Source organism: Aythya ferina, assembly GCF_964211825.1.
Source record: "Aythya ferina genome assembly, chromosome: 3".
Lineage (NCBI taxonomy): Eukaryota > Metazoa > Chordata > Aves > Anseriformes > Anatidae > Aythya > Aythya ferina.
In genome coordinates, this window is record NC_140298.1 from 112604194 (window position 1) to 112621369 (window position 17176).

At 41.6% G+C, this 17176-nt stretch overlaps 1 protein-coding gene across 4 annotated transcripts in view; it reads left to right on the forward strand.

Annotated features, from left to right (window-relative positions):
- MFSD2B (MFSD2 lysolipid transporter B, sphingolipid) overlaps nt 1-16474 on the forward strand; it is a 39258-nt gene extending 22784 nt beyond the window's left edge. For 3 of the 4 annotated variants that reach the window (XM_084512901.1, XM_084512900.1, XM_084512902.1), the window contains 8 exons: nt 19-109; nt 204-325; nt 1464-1547; nt 3272-3352; nt 9030-9139; nt 10378-10521; nt 12565-12741; nt 13812-16474. In XM_084512901.1, coding sequence (XP_084369027.1) covers nt 19-109; nt 204-325; nt 1464-1547; nt 3272-3352; nt 9030-9139; nt 10378-10521; nt 12565-12741; nt 13812-13869 — 867 coding nt within the window. In that variant the 3' untranslated portion in view covers nt 13870-16474. The remainder of the gene's footprint in view (nt 1-18; nt 110-203; nt 326-1463; nt 1548-3271; nt 3353-9029; nt 9140-10377; nt 10522-12564; nt 12742-13811) is intronic. The other variant, XR_014690858.1, reaches the window with a different exon arrangement.
- Nucleotides 16475-17176: the final 702 nt, after the last annotated feature.

The window sequence follows — 17176 nt, forward strand, 5'->3', positions numbered from 1 at the left end:
CTTTTTTTCTCTTCAAAGGCAAAAGTTTATATGATTGCAGCAGGGGTTATAGGAGGTGTGTATCTTCTGGGAATTACCATTCTTTTTTTTGGAGTAAAGGAAAAAGATGGTAAGATACATCTAAATATGCTTAGATTTATTAATAATGATTTCATGGTCGTCTCTGGAAAATATTGTTATTTTACGTATTCTATTCCTCTTAGATCCTTATGCCTTGAATTCAGACAGAGCGATTCCTTTTTGCAAGGGGCTCAGGCTCACCATGAAGCATGGTCCATATCTGAAGCTTACAGCTTCGTTTCTTCTCATCTCAACAGCAGTTCAGGTAACTTCAGACTCTGTGGCTGTGTGTTGGCCTCTTTCCAGTCCCAGCATGGAAGAGTCTGAGGCAGCTCCAATGCATATAACCTTTGGCTTGTGACTGGAGGTGGTGATCAAGGGGGTGGTGCCTTCCTCTACAAATCAGTAGGGAACCAGAGCCTTTTTTGGTGCCTGGGGTCCTGTGCAGCTGGAGATAGTTCATTCAAGTGAGAAGGAAAACCAAAGACCTGACCATTTAAAGATGTTTCTTTTTTTTTTCCTTTCCTTTCCTTTCCTTTTTTTTTTTTTTTTTTTTTTTTTTTTTTTTTTTTTTTATAAAAGGTAAGGAACTAGTCCCGGTGACCCAGATTGGGCTATTATATGCTATCCATCTACAGTCTCCTGTGGTGTTAGTTGCTTAGAGAATGTTTTTGCTCTTCTCTCTGTTCTTCTCTATAGTGTGTGCTGCTTTAAACCACGGCCCCTTTCCTTTGCATAGGTGACTGTTCTCAGACAGTGGCTGCACCAGTTCTGATGGAGTATTCTGTGATGGAAGGCATTAGGTCAGAGTGAGAAGATGTTCAGAGGCAGGTGGTCTTAGCTATTACAGAGCTGGACAGAGCTAATTTTCAAATCAGAACCTGCAGTTGTATGTGGCTCTCACAAAATGATATGTCCTCCCATAAAGAGAAGCTATAGAAAGAACTTAGAGCCAGTAAGTAAGCAATCTTACTTCCCATAGTTCGAGGTATTTTAAAGCTTGACTTGTGAGTTATGTTCAACTAAAACATACATGGCTTTGATGTGACTCTGTTGCTACATACATATCAATTGAGTTGCCTTTATTTTGAAAATATCCATGTTTTTGTCAACAGTCTCTTAGTCACACGAGCCACTGGTCACAGTGAATATTAGGACAGAGGACAAGATCTGGGCATGTGAGAGACCAGTGCTGTATTCACCAGTAGTCGTGGTGAATTAGAAAGTTTCTTGGAAAGACTGCTTGAAAAACCTGGTTGCCAAAGAAGCACTGAAGTTCCCGTTGGTGTGGATGTTTAAGAAATTAGTCTCCAACTATGTTTCGCTAGCATGGAGTGTGATTTTTTTTGTCTTTTTCTCCTTTTCCTTCTTTTGGTGATCACCAAATATCTTCAATTCAACAGCTGGAGCAGAGCAACTTTGTCCTGTTCTGTACTCATGCAGCCAATCTTCGCAATCACTTCCAGTATTTGGTGGTGACCATCTTGGTGAGTTGTACTTCTCTCCTGTATTTTTATTTGCTAGCTCAATCTCACTGGTTTTAGCTCAAAATAACAGAAGGCAAGAAGAGTTTTGTGTCTAGATAGAGCTGTTAAAGTGCTATACCATTGTTTGTATTGTGTGTTTGGAATAAAGTTGACACTTCCTACTGTAATTTTTAAGCTTTTAATTCATTCCTTGTTGATTTTATCTGTGAGTCACTTTCTGCTCGTATAGAAAACAAAAGATGCAGACAGGAATGAGGTCTGGAATTTTAGCTCCTCTTTCCCCTTCCCCAGTCTGATAAGCAGAGAATTAAACAACCTTTGAGCATTCATACACATGAGCATTCTGGGCCAGGTAGCTCTCAAGGATAAATACTTAAACTATCTAGAGACAAGACATGAAGATTCTTCTCTAGAGCAATTGATAGTGTGATAAAAAGATTTCTTTACAGAACCCTTTTTCTTGACATGCAGAGGTAGAATTCTGCTATGTTTAGGTGATATCTATAACTCGGTTACACACTGCTGCTGTAGTGTATGGTTTACTTTACAATTACAAGTAGGATTAGTAGAAAGCTGCAGTCTTCATCCTTCTGACCAAAGTCTTTTTAGCGCAAGTCAACAGTTTATTGTTGCATAGTTACTGGGATGTCTTTCTACTGCATATTTTGAATGTTCTATGGAATCTACGTCTACCACGTAGAACATTGCAACAGCCATTTTCAGGGAAGGTGTTGCATGATTTCTGACCAATGTGGTACAGAGATTTTGTGGAACCACTTTAGGGCAATTTCATTTCCACTTCTTGGTTCCAGCCTTTCCATCTTTTTTGATAGGATATCAAAACTGGTAGGATTTGATATCAGAATTTGATAGGATCCATTCTTTTTTGATATCCTTTTGATGATTCTTTTTGATTCTTCCTTTCCCACATTATAAGACAGATCTTTTCCAGTAATAAAACCAAAATGCCAGAGAGAAATAGCTAACTGTTGGGTATCTTAAGGCTCTGCAAGTAATGGAAAACAAGAAGGGGAAGCAAAGTCAGTGAAAAGTGTAATATAGCTGCAACAGTGAATTGACATTTGAATGTAAATCAGTTGTAACACTGTTGTTAGTAGAAATATTTTAGTGCATTAGTACTATGTTGCCTGTAGTTGTTAATCGCTATCAGGTGAGTATTATAACATACATGTATGGTATGGTAATGTTGATTATAAGTGACTGTCTCCCTTAGAGGTTGTTCCTGAGAATAAACATGTAGGGTGGGATATGTACTTTAAGTATACCTTAAGATAAGTGTATCTATCTTGTGCTTCAGTTTTCTTCCTGTACGGCGGGGTAGGGCTTAATAAAATTATCATGTCTCAGTTTCAGAGCATGAGGCAAAAGGCATTGACACAAAGTTTGACTATTTGCAATAAGCTTGGACTCTAATGACAGTATAGCTTTAACTGATGTGGCTTACAACACGAAAAGGAAAGCTTAAGTTATTGTCTGCTGATATTTGATTATGGAAAAGCCTCTCATGGATAGTTTTCATTTGTAACATCATAATGAATCAGACAAATCCCTTGGAGAGGGATGAGGAGAAACAGTAATCTGCATGTTCATTTGCCTTTCAGACCCTCATGCACTAGACAGAAAGATATCTGTGAACTCTACAGCCTGTGTACGAAGACAGTGATAGTAAGCACAACACAGATTTGCTTTTTTGTTAATTGTAGGTATCAGCAGCTGCGAGCATTCCCTTCTGGCAGAAGTTTCTGCAGCGATTTGGCAAGAAGTGTGCAGCATGTGGGATTTCGGTAAGCAAATCCTTAGAGAAAAGAAATCTGCTTGTGCTCACTTACTGTGACAATTGGAGCCACTTCAAGAACTATTTCTAGTGCTTATAACCTCAAGCTACAAGAAACTCACTGAGTTTTAGAGTTTGTTTTAAAATTGTTACACCAAATTTCAGACGGATTCCGAGCTTTCAAGAGAAACTTTTGAGAAATGGGTCAATGCTGAAGGGATATCTCAGCCTTTTTTTGCTGTTGCTAAGAATTTGCCCAAGGTTTGCATTACACCGCTCTCAGAAGTGAGCCCGAATGATGTTTTATAAATTCAGATCTATGTTGTCTCAGGTTGAGAAGTTATCTGTTTTACAAGACTAGTTTTGTCTTTATGTATGATGCTAAGCTGACTGCATTTTTAATTCAGTCACAGAGGAGGAAACAGGAGTCTGTTCCACATCCTACTCTAGAAACCTAAGGAGAGAGGGGTGCCCACGTCCCTTGGATGGAGAGGGACAGTTATTACTGAAGTAAAAGAAATTGCCTGACCTGCCTGGGAAAAAAAGCCTACTTTAACTTTGACACAGCTCTACAAAGCCAGCTCAGGGAGTCTGCCCTTGCCTCTGATGGATTATTTTAAGTCCCTCACTTAGTGCAGACAGCAGCAATTTTCTGTCATCATCCTCAGTGAATCATTGTATAGGCCTGTTCCTCCCCATTTTCCCCTGTTTACCTTCAATTACTTGTGAAAGAGGAAAGAAGGAAATTGTCTGCCTTGTGTACAACAAAGCATGGGGACTTGGAAAATCCAGGCTGAAGTTATATGTCAAAGTCTGAACAAAGCTGAAAAGTTTAGATCTGGAGACAATTGTTAAATATAATTGAATAGTTATCATTCTTTGCAATTACAATCTCTGTGTTGGAATGACTTCCAAAGAATCAGAAGTAACTTTAAAACCCATATTCCAAATAAGCTGAACTGTTATGTGTTTTGAAGCAGACACCTGGAATCTAAGTCCCATCCTCATTTCTTTTTACCACTGGAGAAAAGAGAACTGCCAAAAGCAGCATAGGACCATTGAGTGGACCAGGAAATGCAGATTTCCTCCTTAGGAAATCTCTGGCTATTTGGCTATGCTTTCTACAACCAGCTTGGCTCTGTAAATTCAGTTTAACATGACTGGAGAGCCTGTCAGCACCTCTGTAAACATAGTTTAACTTAATTTTACAGTTGAGTTCCTTGACTGCATTATGGTCTAAGCAGGAGTTGGACTGAAAAAAAGCCACCTCTCTATTTCACCTTATAGACATTTCCCAAGGGACTGTGAATGCTTCCCATGTGCTCACTGTCTGACTTTGTGTCTGGCAATGCATCACAGGGGCTTCCCATACTACCACCTTGTGTGATCTGTACAACTAACCTGTTCTCTCTCACTGTGAAACAAACCATATTGTCCAAGGCTGTGATGTTTGTCACTCAGATGTGTTCATCTGGAAGGGAAGAAGGCAGGAGAAAAACAAGTTCTGCTCAGCTTTCAGGGTGAAGAGGTAATGTGAAATGAAGTTTTCTGGAGAAAAATGAATAAATAGAACTGCTCCGGATTCACTTTCCTGTAAAAGCATTTCTATGTTGAGGAAACCTCACTGTGTAGAGAGCAGGGTAGGTCGATAGGTTACAAGAATCCTGGCTTCCTTCCACTGGTATTTCTCCCTTTCAGTTAATTCCCCCCAAGAGATGATCAATCAGCTACGTGCTAAGTATCTACACTGACTGGAAGTTCAAAGCCTAGATGCCCTGGAAGTATAGGGCCATACCCAAGCAGGATCCTTCCCATGGGCAGGTTGATGCACAGGCTAGAAATTATGCCCTGCAGTTTACTTGCTTCTGCTTCCATACGCTTTGTTACACTTAGATTCACAGAATCACAGAACTCTAGGGGCTGGAAGGGACCTTGAAAGATCATCGGGTCCAACCCCCCTGCAAAAGCAGGTTCCTCAAAGCAGGCTGCCCAGGTAGACGTCCAGATAGGCCTTGAATATCTCCAGAGAAGGAAACTCTGAATAGATTGTCTGCTCAGTCCTCATGGGGCAAACACTGAACTTAAAATCAGTAAGTCTCTCAGTGACTGGAGGTGGAATTGTCATTAGAAATTGTAAATGTGGCAACTATTGATTTGTGGTTTGGGCAACGTGTCTGAAAAATGGAACCCCTCTCTCTTGTGTTTGAGTATTAAAGATTCTTGGAGATTCTAAAGATTCTTGGAGACAGCATGGGTGCATCAGCTGGCTTCCTTTGGTCAACTAGATGGGTAACTTTGTCATAAAAGGAAATTAATTTAATTAAGCAGGACTTTCCCGTTGTGGACCTCTGTTGGCAGTGACAATGGTGGCATTGCCTTTCAGGTGTTTTGCAGTAACTCCCAGAAAAATCTTCTTCATAATTTTACCATGCACTGAAATGAGACTGACAGGCCTGTAATTACCAGGGCCTTCTTTTCTTGCCTTTCTCGAAAACTGGGACAATATTTGCCAGCTTCCAGTCACCTGGGACCTCTCCAGATTCCCAAGACAGTTGAAAAATAAATGAGCCCGATTTTATTCCTTTCTCCCTTCAAATCCAGTTTAAAGCTCTTTCAATCAGCCCTGCTAAGTCTTGAGCAAAAATCCTTTTCCCCTTTTGAGAGAAGCGTATCGCATCAGGCACCAGCAGGCCTGGTGTTGTCTAGACCAACCCCATGGTCAAATAAAAAATAAAAAAACAGCCAAAATTCTGCTAGTGACATCAGCCTTGGAGCCAGATAAGCTGGATCTGTCCATTTCTTACAATATCACTCCCTGCAGCTGGCAGGATACAGGAAAACATTACCTGTGCTCCTGATCCCTTAAACAGTAGTCCCAAAGCCCCGAAGCCTCTTTTGATTGCCCTTGGGCTTCTCATTTGCAACTTCATCACTGCCTAGATGAAAAAGTAATAATGGATAATAATTTGAGGTCCATACCAGGCTAGGAAGTTTTCTTCTAACATCTTTAACCAGGGCCTCAGGGAGGCAGCAAAGTTCCTTAAGAAGGGGGTCTCACTGGCATTTTGGGCCCTCTGTACCCCTGTGGGTTTAGGAGAACTTAGTAAAAAATAAAAAAAAAAATCCCAAATTTCCCCAATCTGTTCATCTCACGACCCGTACCCCACTGTCTGATTGCCATCTCTCAGCACTGCTCAGCAGGGAGGTGTGCCCTTGTGTGGATCCTGGCTGTGCACCCCGTTTGCCACTTTCCTGTTTCCCTTTCTGCTCACATTCTGGCTGCACATTTTCCTAAATCTGCCCTTCATAATGAGCTGCTGCACAGCTCAGCAACACCTTTCCCATCCCAGAAGGTTCCTCTTCCATAAACATGAATGGAAGAAAAAGGGATGACAACTGTGGGCTATTGTTTATGACTCTCAGTGCAGCAGCCCCGTGACAAGGGAGCAGGGTGCCAATAGCAGAGCTTTTTTTTTGCTTTACAAGCAGGAAGGAGTGAGACTCGTTAGCTGTTTATTGCAGCAGGAACACTGCCCCCATGATTGCACTACCATCGCCGGAGTGAAACTCTGGGGCATTGCAACCTAGTCTTGTGGGTCGTGCTTGGCTTTCAGTAGAAAATTACAATTACCGTGATTATTATTATCGATCTCGAATTTTGTTTAAGTGCTTTGGTTTCTGAGTGGGGGCCCCATGTGGAGCGTAAGCCTGTCATAAAACTGCTCACAGGCAACATAAAAACTTGTATTGCTGGAGTGCTCTCTTGTGGTGAAATAATGATTTTGCCACAACACCGGGCTAATGCAAGGATTATCTGTCTGTGCTGGGAACTTGCAGTCAGGAAAGGTTATTTTCTGCCTCCTTAGGTTAGGAGAAAATGCTTTAGATGGGAAATGCATTTAAAACATAAACATAATGGATTAGACTCCAGGACTCCCAGAATCACTTATCATACCAAACTGTAAATAGCAGTGCTTAGGGGAATCACTCGCCGTGAAAGCTCTTCTCATACCCTCAGCTCCCCAGCTGCGACTATAGAGGATTGAAACACTTAATGTTAAACTAATCCCCCATCATTAAAAAGCCCTGTAGATAAGCCTCTGGTCCTGGATCCTACGTGTGCCGTGCGCATGGTTCACAGGCGTGGGAGATGGAGCATGTGATGGATATGGGACAGCTGGGCTGTGTGCATTCAATCAGCATTTGAAATAGTGGATTTTCAAGCCTGTAAGCCCGTTGCCTCAAGTGGAAGTGGAAGAAATCTGGGGGTTTTAAGTACCGCCAGAAAACACATCCTGAGCAGCCCAAATTAGTTTAGTTTCAAGGGGAGTCTCAGTGACTTTTGCAACGTCCTGAGTGTGTCTGGCTGTGTGGAGTGAAGCAAACCACGCCGCCTTCCTGGCTTTAGCTCCTGCCAAGTACCCAGACTGCTTCAAAGTAGTCATTGGATATGAAGGCATAAGCAAACTCTTTTCATTCAAGGCTTAATTTGATCTCTGAAACAGGTTATTTGCAGGTTAAATTGACCACTGAACCTCCGTCCTTCCCCTTGAAACACAGTGTGGTGACATAAGTTGTAACTGGCATTTGGTCATCTCTATTACTAAATAGTCAGGAAAATGCCAGCACAAACAGATTAGCAACCTCCCAGGAAGTATCTGGGCACAGTTTGGGAACTAGATCATTCAAGGGGCTTTTCACAAAAATCATTTCTATGGTGTCATGGTTTTGGCTGGGACAGAATTAATTTGGATTTGTGATGAAAATAGTGGCGATGCCGCACACACAGCCAAGGACCTTTCAGCTCCTTGTGCTGCCCTGCCAGCGAGGGGCTGGGGATGCACCAGGAGCTGGGAGGGAACACAGCCATGACAGCTGGCCCAGGCTGCCCAAAGGGATGTCCCACATCGCGGGGTGTCATGCTCAGCAATAAAAGCAGGAAAGAAGGAGGAAGGGAGATTTTTGGAGCGATGGTGTTTGTCCTCCCAAGAAAATGTTACACGTGGTGAGCCCTGCTCTCCTGGAAGTGGCTGAGCACCTGCCTGCCGATGGGAAGTAGCCAGTGAATTCCTGGTTTTGTTTTGCTTTGCTTGCACACGTGGCTTTTGCTTTACCTAGGGAATGCTTTTATCTCAGCCTATCAGTTGTCACAGTTACCTTTCTGATTCTCTCCCCCATCCCACCTGGGCAGAGTGAGTGAGCAGCTGCATGGGGCTTAGCTGCCTGCTGGGGCTAAACCACAACATATGGGCACCCTTTTTTCAGTGATTAGGAGAATTTAGCGTTTTGAATGTGGCCAGGGTCTGCCAGTTGGCTTCATGACTGATAAATAGGCTTTTGGGACTGTTTAATTTACTGGTGCAGCTATAACCCTAATAATGCTAGCAGAGAAGGCAGTAACATTGCTACTCCTGATTTTCTCTGATTCTCATGGGTAGGTAAATCCAGGTTGGCTCAGAGCTCTTTAGAAACGTCATTTCACCAAACTACTCAAGCATTAGGCTTTGGTGCATGTGAACCATCATTTCACTGCACAATCTTACACTTTGAAAGGAACAGTTCATATATCACTAAATATATGATATATATTTATTATATATATAAATATATACATATAAATAAATATATGATATATATTTAGTGCTTACTGTAAGTAAGTTATGTGTACTTTTTTTCTTCTTCCTCAGTGGATGATTCCTTTTGCAGTCATGCTAGTGACCATTCCAAACCTGATCCTGGCATACTTCGTGGCCTTTGTCTCTGGTCTGAGCATTGCTGCATCTCTGCTGTTGCCATGGTAGGAGAATTTTGCATTTGAGGTGGGGAAGGGGTATATGTCTATATGTAAGTGGGTACTGCATGTAATTTGCCTCTCAAAGAGAGAGAATTTCATAGAATCATTGATGGAATCATAGAATGGTTTGAGTTGGAAGGGACCTTAAAAATCATCTATTTCCAACCTGCTGCCATGGGCAGGGACATCTCCCACTGGATCCGGGCCTCATCTAACCTGGCCTTGAACACTTTCAGGAACGGGGCATCCACAGCTTCCCTGGGCAGCCTGTGCCAGTGCCTCACCACCCTCTGAGTGGAGACCTCAATGCAGTGGGGGCTTCACGAGGGCAGAGTAGAGGGGGACAAAAGGTTAGAGGGTAGCAGAGAAAATATAAGTCAAGCTTTGAAACCCTTTTGAGCAGTCCTGTGTTACGGATTAAATACCACAAGAGTATGGGTAAAAGAAACAGAGACTTCAATGTGGCTCTTGAGGACTGAAAATATGTGGGAAGAAATTGCTCAAGATTGAGCAGGATGGGAAATGTCCTTTCCAGAGGGGATAATTATTGTTCAGGTCAAATTGACCCAAAGGCACGACTGTTGCTGAGAGCTGTTTTGTATTACTCATTTGGACAATTCCCTGAAAACGCTGAAACTCCAAGAGATCACAGAAACAGAGTGTGAGATAAGCTGTCAGACTATACACACATTTCTGCACAGGGGGGCAGAAGCTTTTTTTCCAACAGTAAATCATGACGTATACTGGAGAACAAAAATGTCAACTCACAGTTGCCATTTGTACAGCTTTCATTCAGATTCCCATCACCAAACACAGTCTCTTTGAAGTAGAGAGAGAATAGGCCCGTTGGTTTCAGAAAATTTTATTAGCTTGTCAAGAGTTATTTCAGAATAAAAATATTCAGAGATTGAGTCCCTTGAAATGGTAAGGTGTTGGGTTTTTCTTTGATATCACAACTTCTGCTGGAATGACAGTCAATCTAAGAAATTCTATCACCTCCCAGAAAGCGTTTGATAATTTTTCTACTGTTTGTCTACATGCTAATACGTGGCCGTGCATTTCTTACAAAGATTTTTGCCCTCCTGTCCAGCAGTAGGACTTTTTGAAGTGTATTCTCTTGTCTTCATCACTTATTACATCAATCAGATCTTAGAAAGTGGAGAGGGAAGGTTCTTTCAGTAAGTTTGAGCTTTGAGAAGAGACGGCGGCTTGAGTTTTGATCTTATCTTGCTCATCTCTAGGTCAATGCTGCCTGATGTTGTCGATAACTTCCGCCTGCAGAATCCTCATGGAAAAGGACAAGAAACCATTTTCTACTCTTCTTATGTTTTCTTTACCAAGATGTCAGCAGGAATTGGCTTAGGAATTTCTGCTGCCAGCCTGGAGTAAGTAACCCTGTGCTTCCATTTAGTGGATCTGCTCTGAAAGTGTTCTGCCTTTATCCTGTAGTTAATTGGCTTTTTGCCCTGAGCCTGAAAGTGCCAGCAGCTCCAGTTGGCTGCCCACTAAAGACTGGATTGTTATCATTGAGGCCAGAGCACTGAGCATTAAGCCACCTACCCTAGCATGTTTCAGTTCAGAAAAAAAACTGACTCCTCTTTAGATGTTACTTTTTCCAAATTATTCTTGTAAATTTGAGTGGCTTGTATGAATAAGGAACTGAACATGAAAGCTTAGCAACTGAAGGTCCCCTGTGAGAGATACACCTCTTTTGAGCAATCTCAGTTGCACCTGGGTTGGACGACGTATATGAATTTGCAAGTCTTTACTCAGATTGCAGGAGTGGTGCAGGATGCATGTGGCTTGTTTTGCATGAAAGTATCACAGATTTTTGCATGGCTTTAGGAAATAGAACCTTCCTCACAGCTCTGAGCATCACCTAGAAGATGTCAGTCTGGAAGATGCTTTATGTTCTCCTCCCACTGCTTGCCTTGTGTGTTCTGACTAGAAGGCCAGGTTGGGAAAGCGGTGGCCATCTGCCCTGTTTGTACATGGCCTAGCAGAAAGGGCCTCTGCCTGCAGCTGCTAGCTTTCAGTAGATGCATGGCACTCAAATATGCAACGAACACTTAGAAGTTAACTTGTCTGAAATATTACTTAGCCCTGGGCTCCAAGTCAGAGGTTTTGATAAGCAGAATGCTCCAGGGCCTGCAGCTGAAACTGCTGAATAATGGGCAGTGCTTGGCTGAACCTTTTGGGCCTAGGATGTTTAGGTGCTTACTGCTAACACCCTTGTTTGTTAAATGTTGTTTGTTTGTTTATGTGACAAAAGGTTTGACCAACATTGTTACATGTTGAAGAAAGCGTGAGGTCAGAAATCACTTTCCAAATTAATGAAGAAGGCCGTGTAATTGGGCAGGTCTTCTGGATTGGTATTTGAAAAGAAAGAAACTTCACCAGGCACCTCTAACCTGCTCTGTATCTCTACAGACAGTTCTTTAATTTTGCTTTTGATAAAGAGCTCGGTTTATCTGCAGCTCAGAACATCAGATCCCAGGCCCCAGCCGTGATTAAACTGTCTGCAATTACAGCTGTCATTTGAAAACCAAAGAGCCAAAATGACAGGATGAAGGCTGAGTGGGGCTTACTGCATAAGCCATTTGTGGCTGTATCTGTAACAAACTGTGACAACATTTGTGAAAGATACAACACCATCCCTTTCTCTACCTGCTTTCCTGCCCCCCCAAATCTGCTAGTATTTACTGACTATTTAGGAATAGTTTTAAACAAGCCAATTACTGTTTACTGATTAGCCCCTTTACTACTCCATTCCAGTTAGCTCCCAGCAATTTCCCAAGGCAAGTGTTTGTGGGAGAGCATAGAAGGCAGGCTAATGATAAATGAGCCATAGCTTTCATAGCTGCATGTTCAGAGGAAAATAAGCTCATTCCACAAATTTGGAATGGGAAATTGAGTATATCAGCAGTTGTGGGACTGCACGGAAGCCCCTGTATTAATGAAGTGTGTGTACCTAATTCTGAGCACTTGAGTAAATTTGTCTGTGTTGAGCAGAGTACTTAAGTGTGTGTTTAAATTAAAGTTAAGTATTGCTATTGAAATTGGTCAGATTATTTGCATACTTTTAAAGCTGAACCTGAAGACTTTGCTGAATACTAATAGGAGTCACGTATCAGACCAACTTCATTACCTGAGATTCCATCCTCCTCTAACTAATTAGATGTTATATAATAATAATGAGAAAATACAGAGATAATGCTGTTATCTGAAACACCACAGACACAGGATTTGAAAAACAAGAAGCAAAACATGTAGGGGTGGGTAGGAAAAAGAGAGGTATAGAAAATAAATAGGTGAAGAGTCTTAAAGAGCGTTGCCAGAAAGGAGTAATCCAAGAAGGGGACCTTCAAATGACTAAGAGCTTTTAAATTTTGGACATATGCACACCACTGTTATTTCCATTTGTTTAGGTTTACTGGTTACAAGCCAGGGCTATGCAGACAATCCAATGATGTGATCCTCACGCTGAAAATCCTCATTGGAGCAGTTCCTGCTGTCCTCATCCTTGGAGGTTTATTTATACTTCTCTTCTACCCAATCACTGAAGAAAGTCGGAGGGAAACAAAGCTTGCCCTGGAAGTGTTAAGGTAGGTTTAAACTAGCTGCAAACAGCAGTAACATCCTCACAGCAGCTCCTAGTCATATTGGAGAAAAATTACTAGCTACCAACATATACCTCTATATTCCTTACCACAAAACAAAACAACACTCTATTAGTTGAATTATTAACAGAATGATACCATTACATGCTCCAGTACCTTATTTTTGTAGTATTGTACTAGCTCTTTAGAGGGCCATTTTTCAGATATATCAGCTGCTCTGTTTTACTTCTTTGAGGGAGGCACACAGAGCACTATTGTTGTACAGTGTTTCAATCCAGAAATGAAGAATTTTCTAGCCAGGCTAAATTACTGGAGAAAATGTGAATAGTTACAGTTTTCTTGTGTATAGAAGAAAACAGGATTATTGTCAGCATTCTTGTTGTTTATGGCATGTAAGAAACATCCAAACAATTTGGGTGAGTAGGCCGGAAAGATTGTGGTCCAAAAAGAAAGGACAGCTTTGAGCATTCATTCCCTTTTTTCTCTATCTCATACCCTTCATCCCCTTTCTCCCCTCTCTGTCCCTCTCTAAAGAAAACCTTGCTGAGCTCAAAATCATCCACCTCTGTTAAATAAAGGCCTGGTATACTGAGGACATGCATAAGACATACATAGCATGTGCAGTCAATCCTAGAAGACTGCTGGATTAAATATTAAAGTAAATTGTTACTCTTGGTGTGTTTTTATCATACCAATTTACTGGAGTCGGAAACAAGTTTCTATGCTAAGGGATCAATTCCAGTGCATGGATTCCTGGGACCACTTCATCGCCCTACAGTGTCTAAGATACCTCCATGGGGTTGGCAGATATGACACAGGCCTCTCAGGCACCAGCTTCTTTTTGCGTGGCAGCTGCAAACCAGAGGGAACAGGCTAAACAATCTAAAATGGCACTGGCCCCTCTGCGTAGGCACCTTATTCCCGGTCCATAACAACCACATCTTGATGTTGGTTCTCAGTTGTCTTATTTGTTTGAGCTTGCCAAACTGTGACCTGTCTAGCTAGCACTAAAAGCCAGAAGTCTGCTCACGCATCGTTTGTCCTGCTTTTAACAGAAGGAGCCATCAAAGCACAGAGAACCTGGATGAGCACACAGAGGACACCTCGGTCTGAAAGCTCTGAACACCAAGACTTTTTAAACTCAGTCTCACACCCTGCACAGAAACTCCGTGAGAATCTTCTCTGTCATTTCCATGCATTGTGAGAAACGATAAAGAATGACAGTCAGTAATTAAATCAAGAGAGGAACATTACCATGTAAAAAATAAATACAACTCAATGCACTGTCCTAAAAGAGACATTACAACCATGCAGAAGTGCAAGCTATTGAAGGTTTGCCTTTTTTTGTTTGTTTTTCAATGATAACATAAAACTGATTTGTTGCAACAGGAGGGTCTATGAACTTGTAGGCCAAGGGAAAAAGTGTAAAAGTGGTATACTGCCCAAATATACCTTGTGATATATTTCAACCTCAGAGATTGGGGTAGGTTTTGAACTTAATTTCTACCTATACATTGCACGCTAGCATATTTGGAAAGCACTTTGAAATCCTGAAGTATGCCATAAAAATATAGGATTTATTTTGTTTTGAAATGAAGCAAATCACAGATGCAGAGATATTTTGAGGATTTTCTCACAAAGGGTTATTCTGAAAGAGATTTGATGTAATTTAACTTTATAGATTTTAGATGAAACAGAACCTTGCATTTCCCATTGTTGGAGTTCCTTGCTTCACACACCTTTATACTGATCTTTGTCAGAGTGTGAGGACTTAATTTCAAAAACAATATCTTCACTCAAGGTGCCTAAAATCTGTAGTCTCTTCCAAATATTATGTAGGCCCTTCAAATTTCTGTAACTTTGGTCTTTAAGCAATCATGGTACCCACCTGGTTTTCCTGTGGGTTTTGTCAGCCTTACGAAACACCATGGCATCGCTGTTAATCTCAGCTTGCACAGTGTTTTGTAATAATGAGGTTACACATGACTTTGAAGTGGTGATTCTTTTCACTCAGGGATCTCATTATGGCTTTAGATACATTATCTAAAACCTCATTTCTACTATAGATTCATGCTGCTGAACACATTTTGTAGATAAAAGATACACCTCAGGCACTTTCCGGGGCAGTTAAATTCAGGCTTAGTCATTCTGGGCTTCTTGTGGACTCAGTGGAGAGACAGACACCTCCAGAGGCTGCTTCCAAGCTCAGGCTAAAATGCCTGGACTCTGAAGACAGATACCTAAATTTGGGGGGGGGAGAGTGATGAATCCAGGAGTTGAAGGCTCCTTCACATGAAGAAATTAGCACAGTGCAAAACAAGACATGAATTTACGGCCCACTGGCTTCCCTGTACAAATATATGGGAGGGTGCCTTAATTTTGGACTAGAAGTGCCTTAGAAGGAGTAGCCCACCACGTGTAGGAGCATGTGTGGGTACTCCTGTGGGTGTCACTGGAGGCAGTGCAATAAGCAATTTGCTCAGGGACATCTGGGGAAGTGGCTCAGTGCTGGGGCTGGAAACTGGAAAAGCTTTGACTGAAAGACACGGCAAAATAAAATCAGTGCATCCACAGAGTATCTCATTAACGCAGAAACCTTTTCAGGCAAGTTGGAAGTCTAAGGCTTAATGAACTGTCCTAGTTCAGAAAAATGCTTGATAATGAGCAAGCCTTTAAGGGTGTATTTTGAGCGTGCGTGGGTAAGAGTTAATGATGTCTGAGACTTGTATTGAATTGACATCTAGGGATGTGGGTTTTTTTGGTTTCAGTTCTTGAACAAGCCAAGATTTCTACTGCCTGGGGCATTCGTGTTTACAACAATAAAAACCATAAGCCCGTTTACATTTCTGAGTTTAATAGAATTTGAAATAGCAGAAACACTTCATTTTGAAGTGGGTAAATGATGTAGTAATATCACATAGCTCCAGAAACATCATAGAAAACATTTTAGGGGGTTTGTTTTATTCCATAACATTTGTGTCTGTCTGAACAGTCTTCTTTAAAAACAACCAGAAGTCCTAGTAAAGCCTATTTATTTTTAAAATGTTTTTTGTTTTCAGCTGCTATAAATCTGTAGCTCCAAGGCAGTGATTCTGTCAGTTTACATAAGCCAAAAACTTAGCCCAGCGATAAAAGGATTGCAGAAACTGCTGGCTGTGGTGGATTGGAAGAATTTGAATGTGGCCTGAGATATTATTTCTAGATCAGTTGTGCAGTTGCCTCTAAACTTTGCAGTATCCCCATCCTGACTTCTGTCTCTTGCAAAGGTAAACTCGGTTGATTGATTGTAAACTTTATTCCTCTGCTCCAGTGAGGCAATGTGATATTTACCTAACAGAGATGCACTTAGTCTTCGCTTTGCATGTAGTAGTAGCATCAAAATAAAATGGAAAACCTCCATTGATTAAATGTAGCAAAATATTTTTATATTTTGAAAATCTCAGGTATTTTATTTGATTACCAGAGTTGTACTTTTGTTAAGAAAACGAATGTATTTTTTCTAAGCAAAGAGAATGGAAGAAGTAAGTGCAAAGTAAGATTTTTTTGGCAATTTTGCTTTTTAGGGCTCATTGTTGATGCTGTAAAACAAATGAACTTTGAGTATCTTCTTGTTATTTTAAAATGATGTGTCCTGTGTATGTATGCTCAGAACATGTGACTGGAAGAAGCAGATTCTTATGCTGACAACCATTCAGATTAAATGCTAATCTAATGTCTACCTCCTGCCTTGCACTGATTGTCAGTAACAGGGGCCAAGTTCAGTCCCCAGGGGCTCTCATTCAAGTAATACCCAAATACAGTCACAAGAACATGGGAGATTGGATTAAACCAGCTGGGTGCCTAATGGACAGCACTTCCCCACCTACACATAAGCAGTTCCAACAAATGGATTTACACAAATAAGAGGAAGAAAAGGATAACAGAAACACATGTCCCTGGGGAGTCGTCTGTAAAGCAAACCATGCCCATTCCTTGCCCTTGCTTGAAGTAGGGTTGTGTTTTTTTTTTTTTTCCCCAAATCTTCTATACAGGCTGTTTGCTGGTATAGTCTGTAGCTGAGCTGGTCACTGGTCAACTCTTCCAGTTTTATGCCTCTTGTGGTTTCTGCCTAAAAACGATATAAAAAACTTCCAAGGTTGTACCACCTGGTCATGCATTCCTGCTGGCAATCGGCGTGTCTGCAGGTCACAGCTAAGCACGTGGATGAGCCATCATTGCCCATCGGGCACTGTCGGAGAGGGTTGCTCCCTCTTGCTAGCCATGTCCTTCCACCCCGAGGCACTGCCTGCCCCTGAGCTTGCTGACCTGTCACGGCTTAGGTGGATTAGATCGCTTGTGCTGAGTCCCCCGCTTTAACAGGTGAATACCACCTCGGACATCTGTCCCTGGGGAGTTCCTGAGGCCTGGTGCCTTGCGTTTC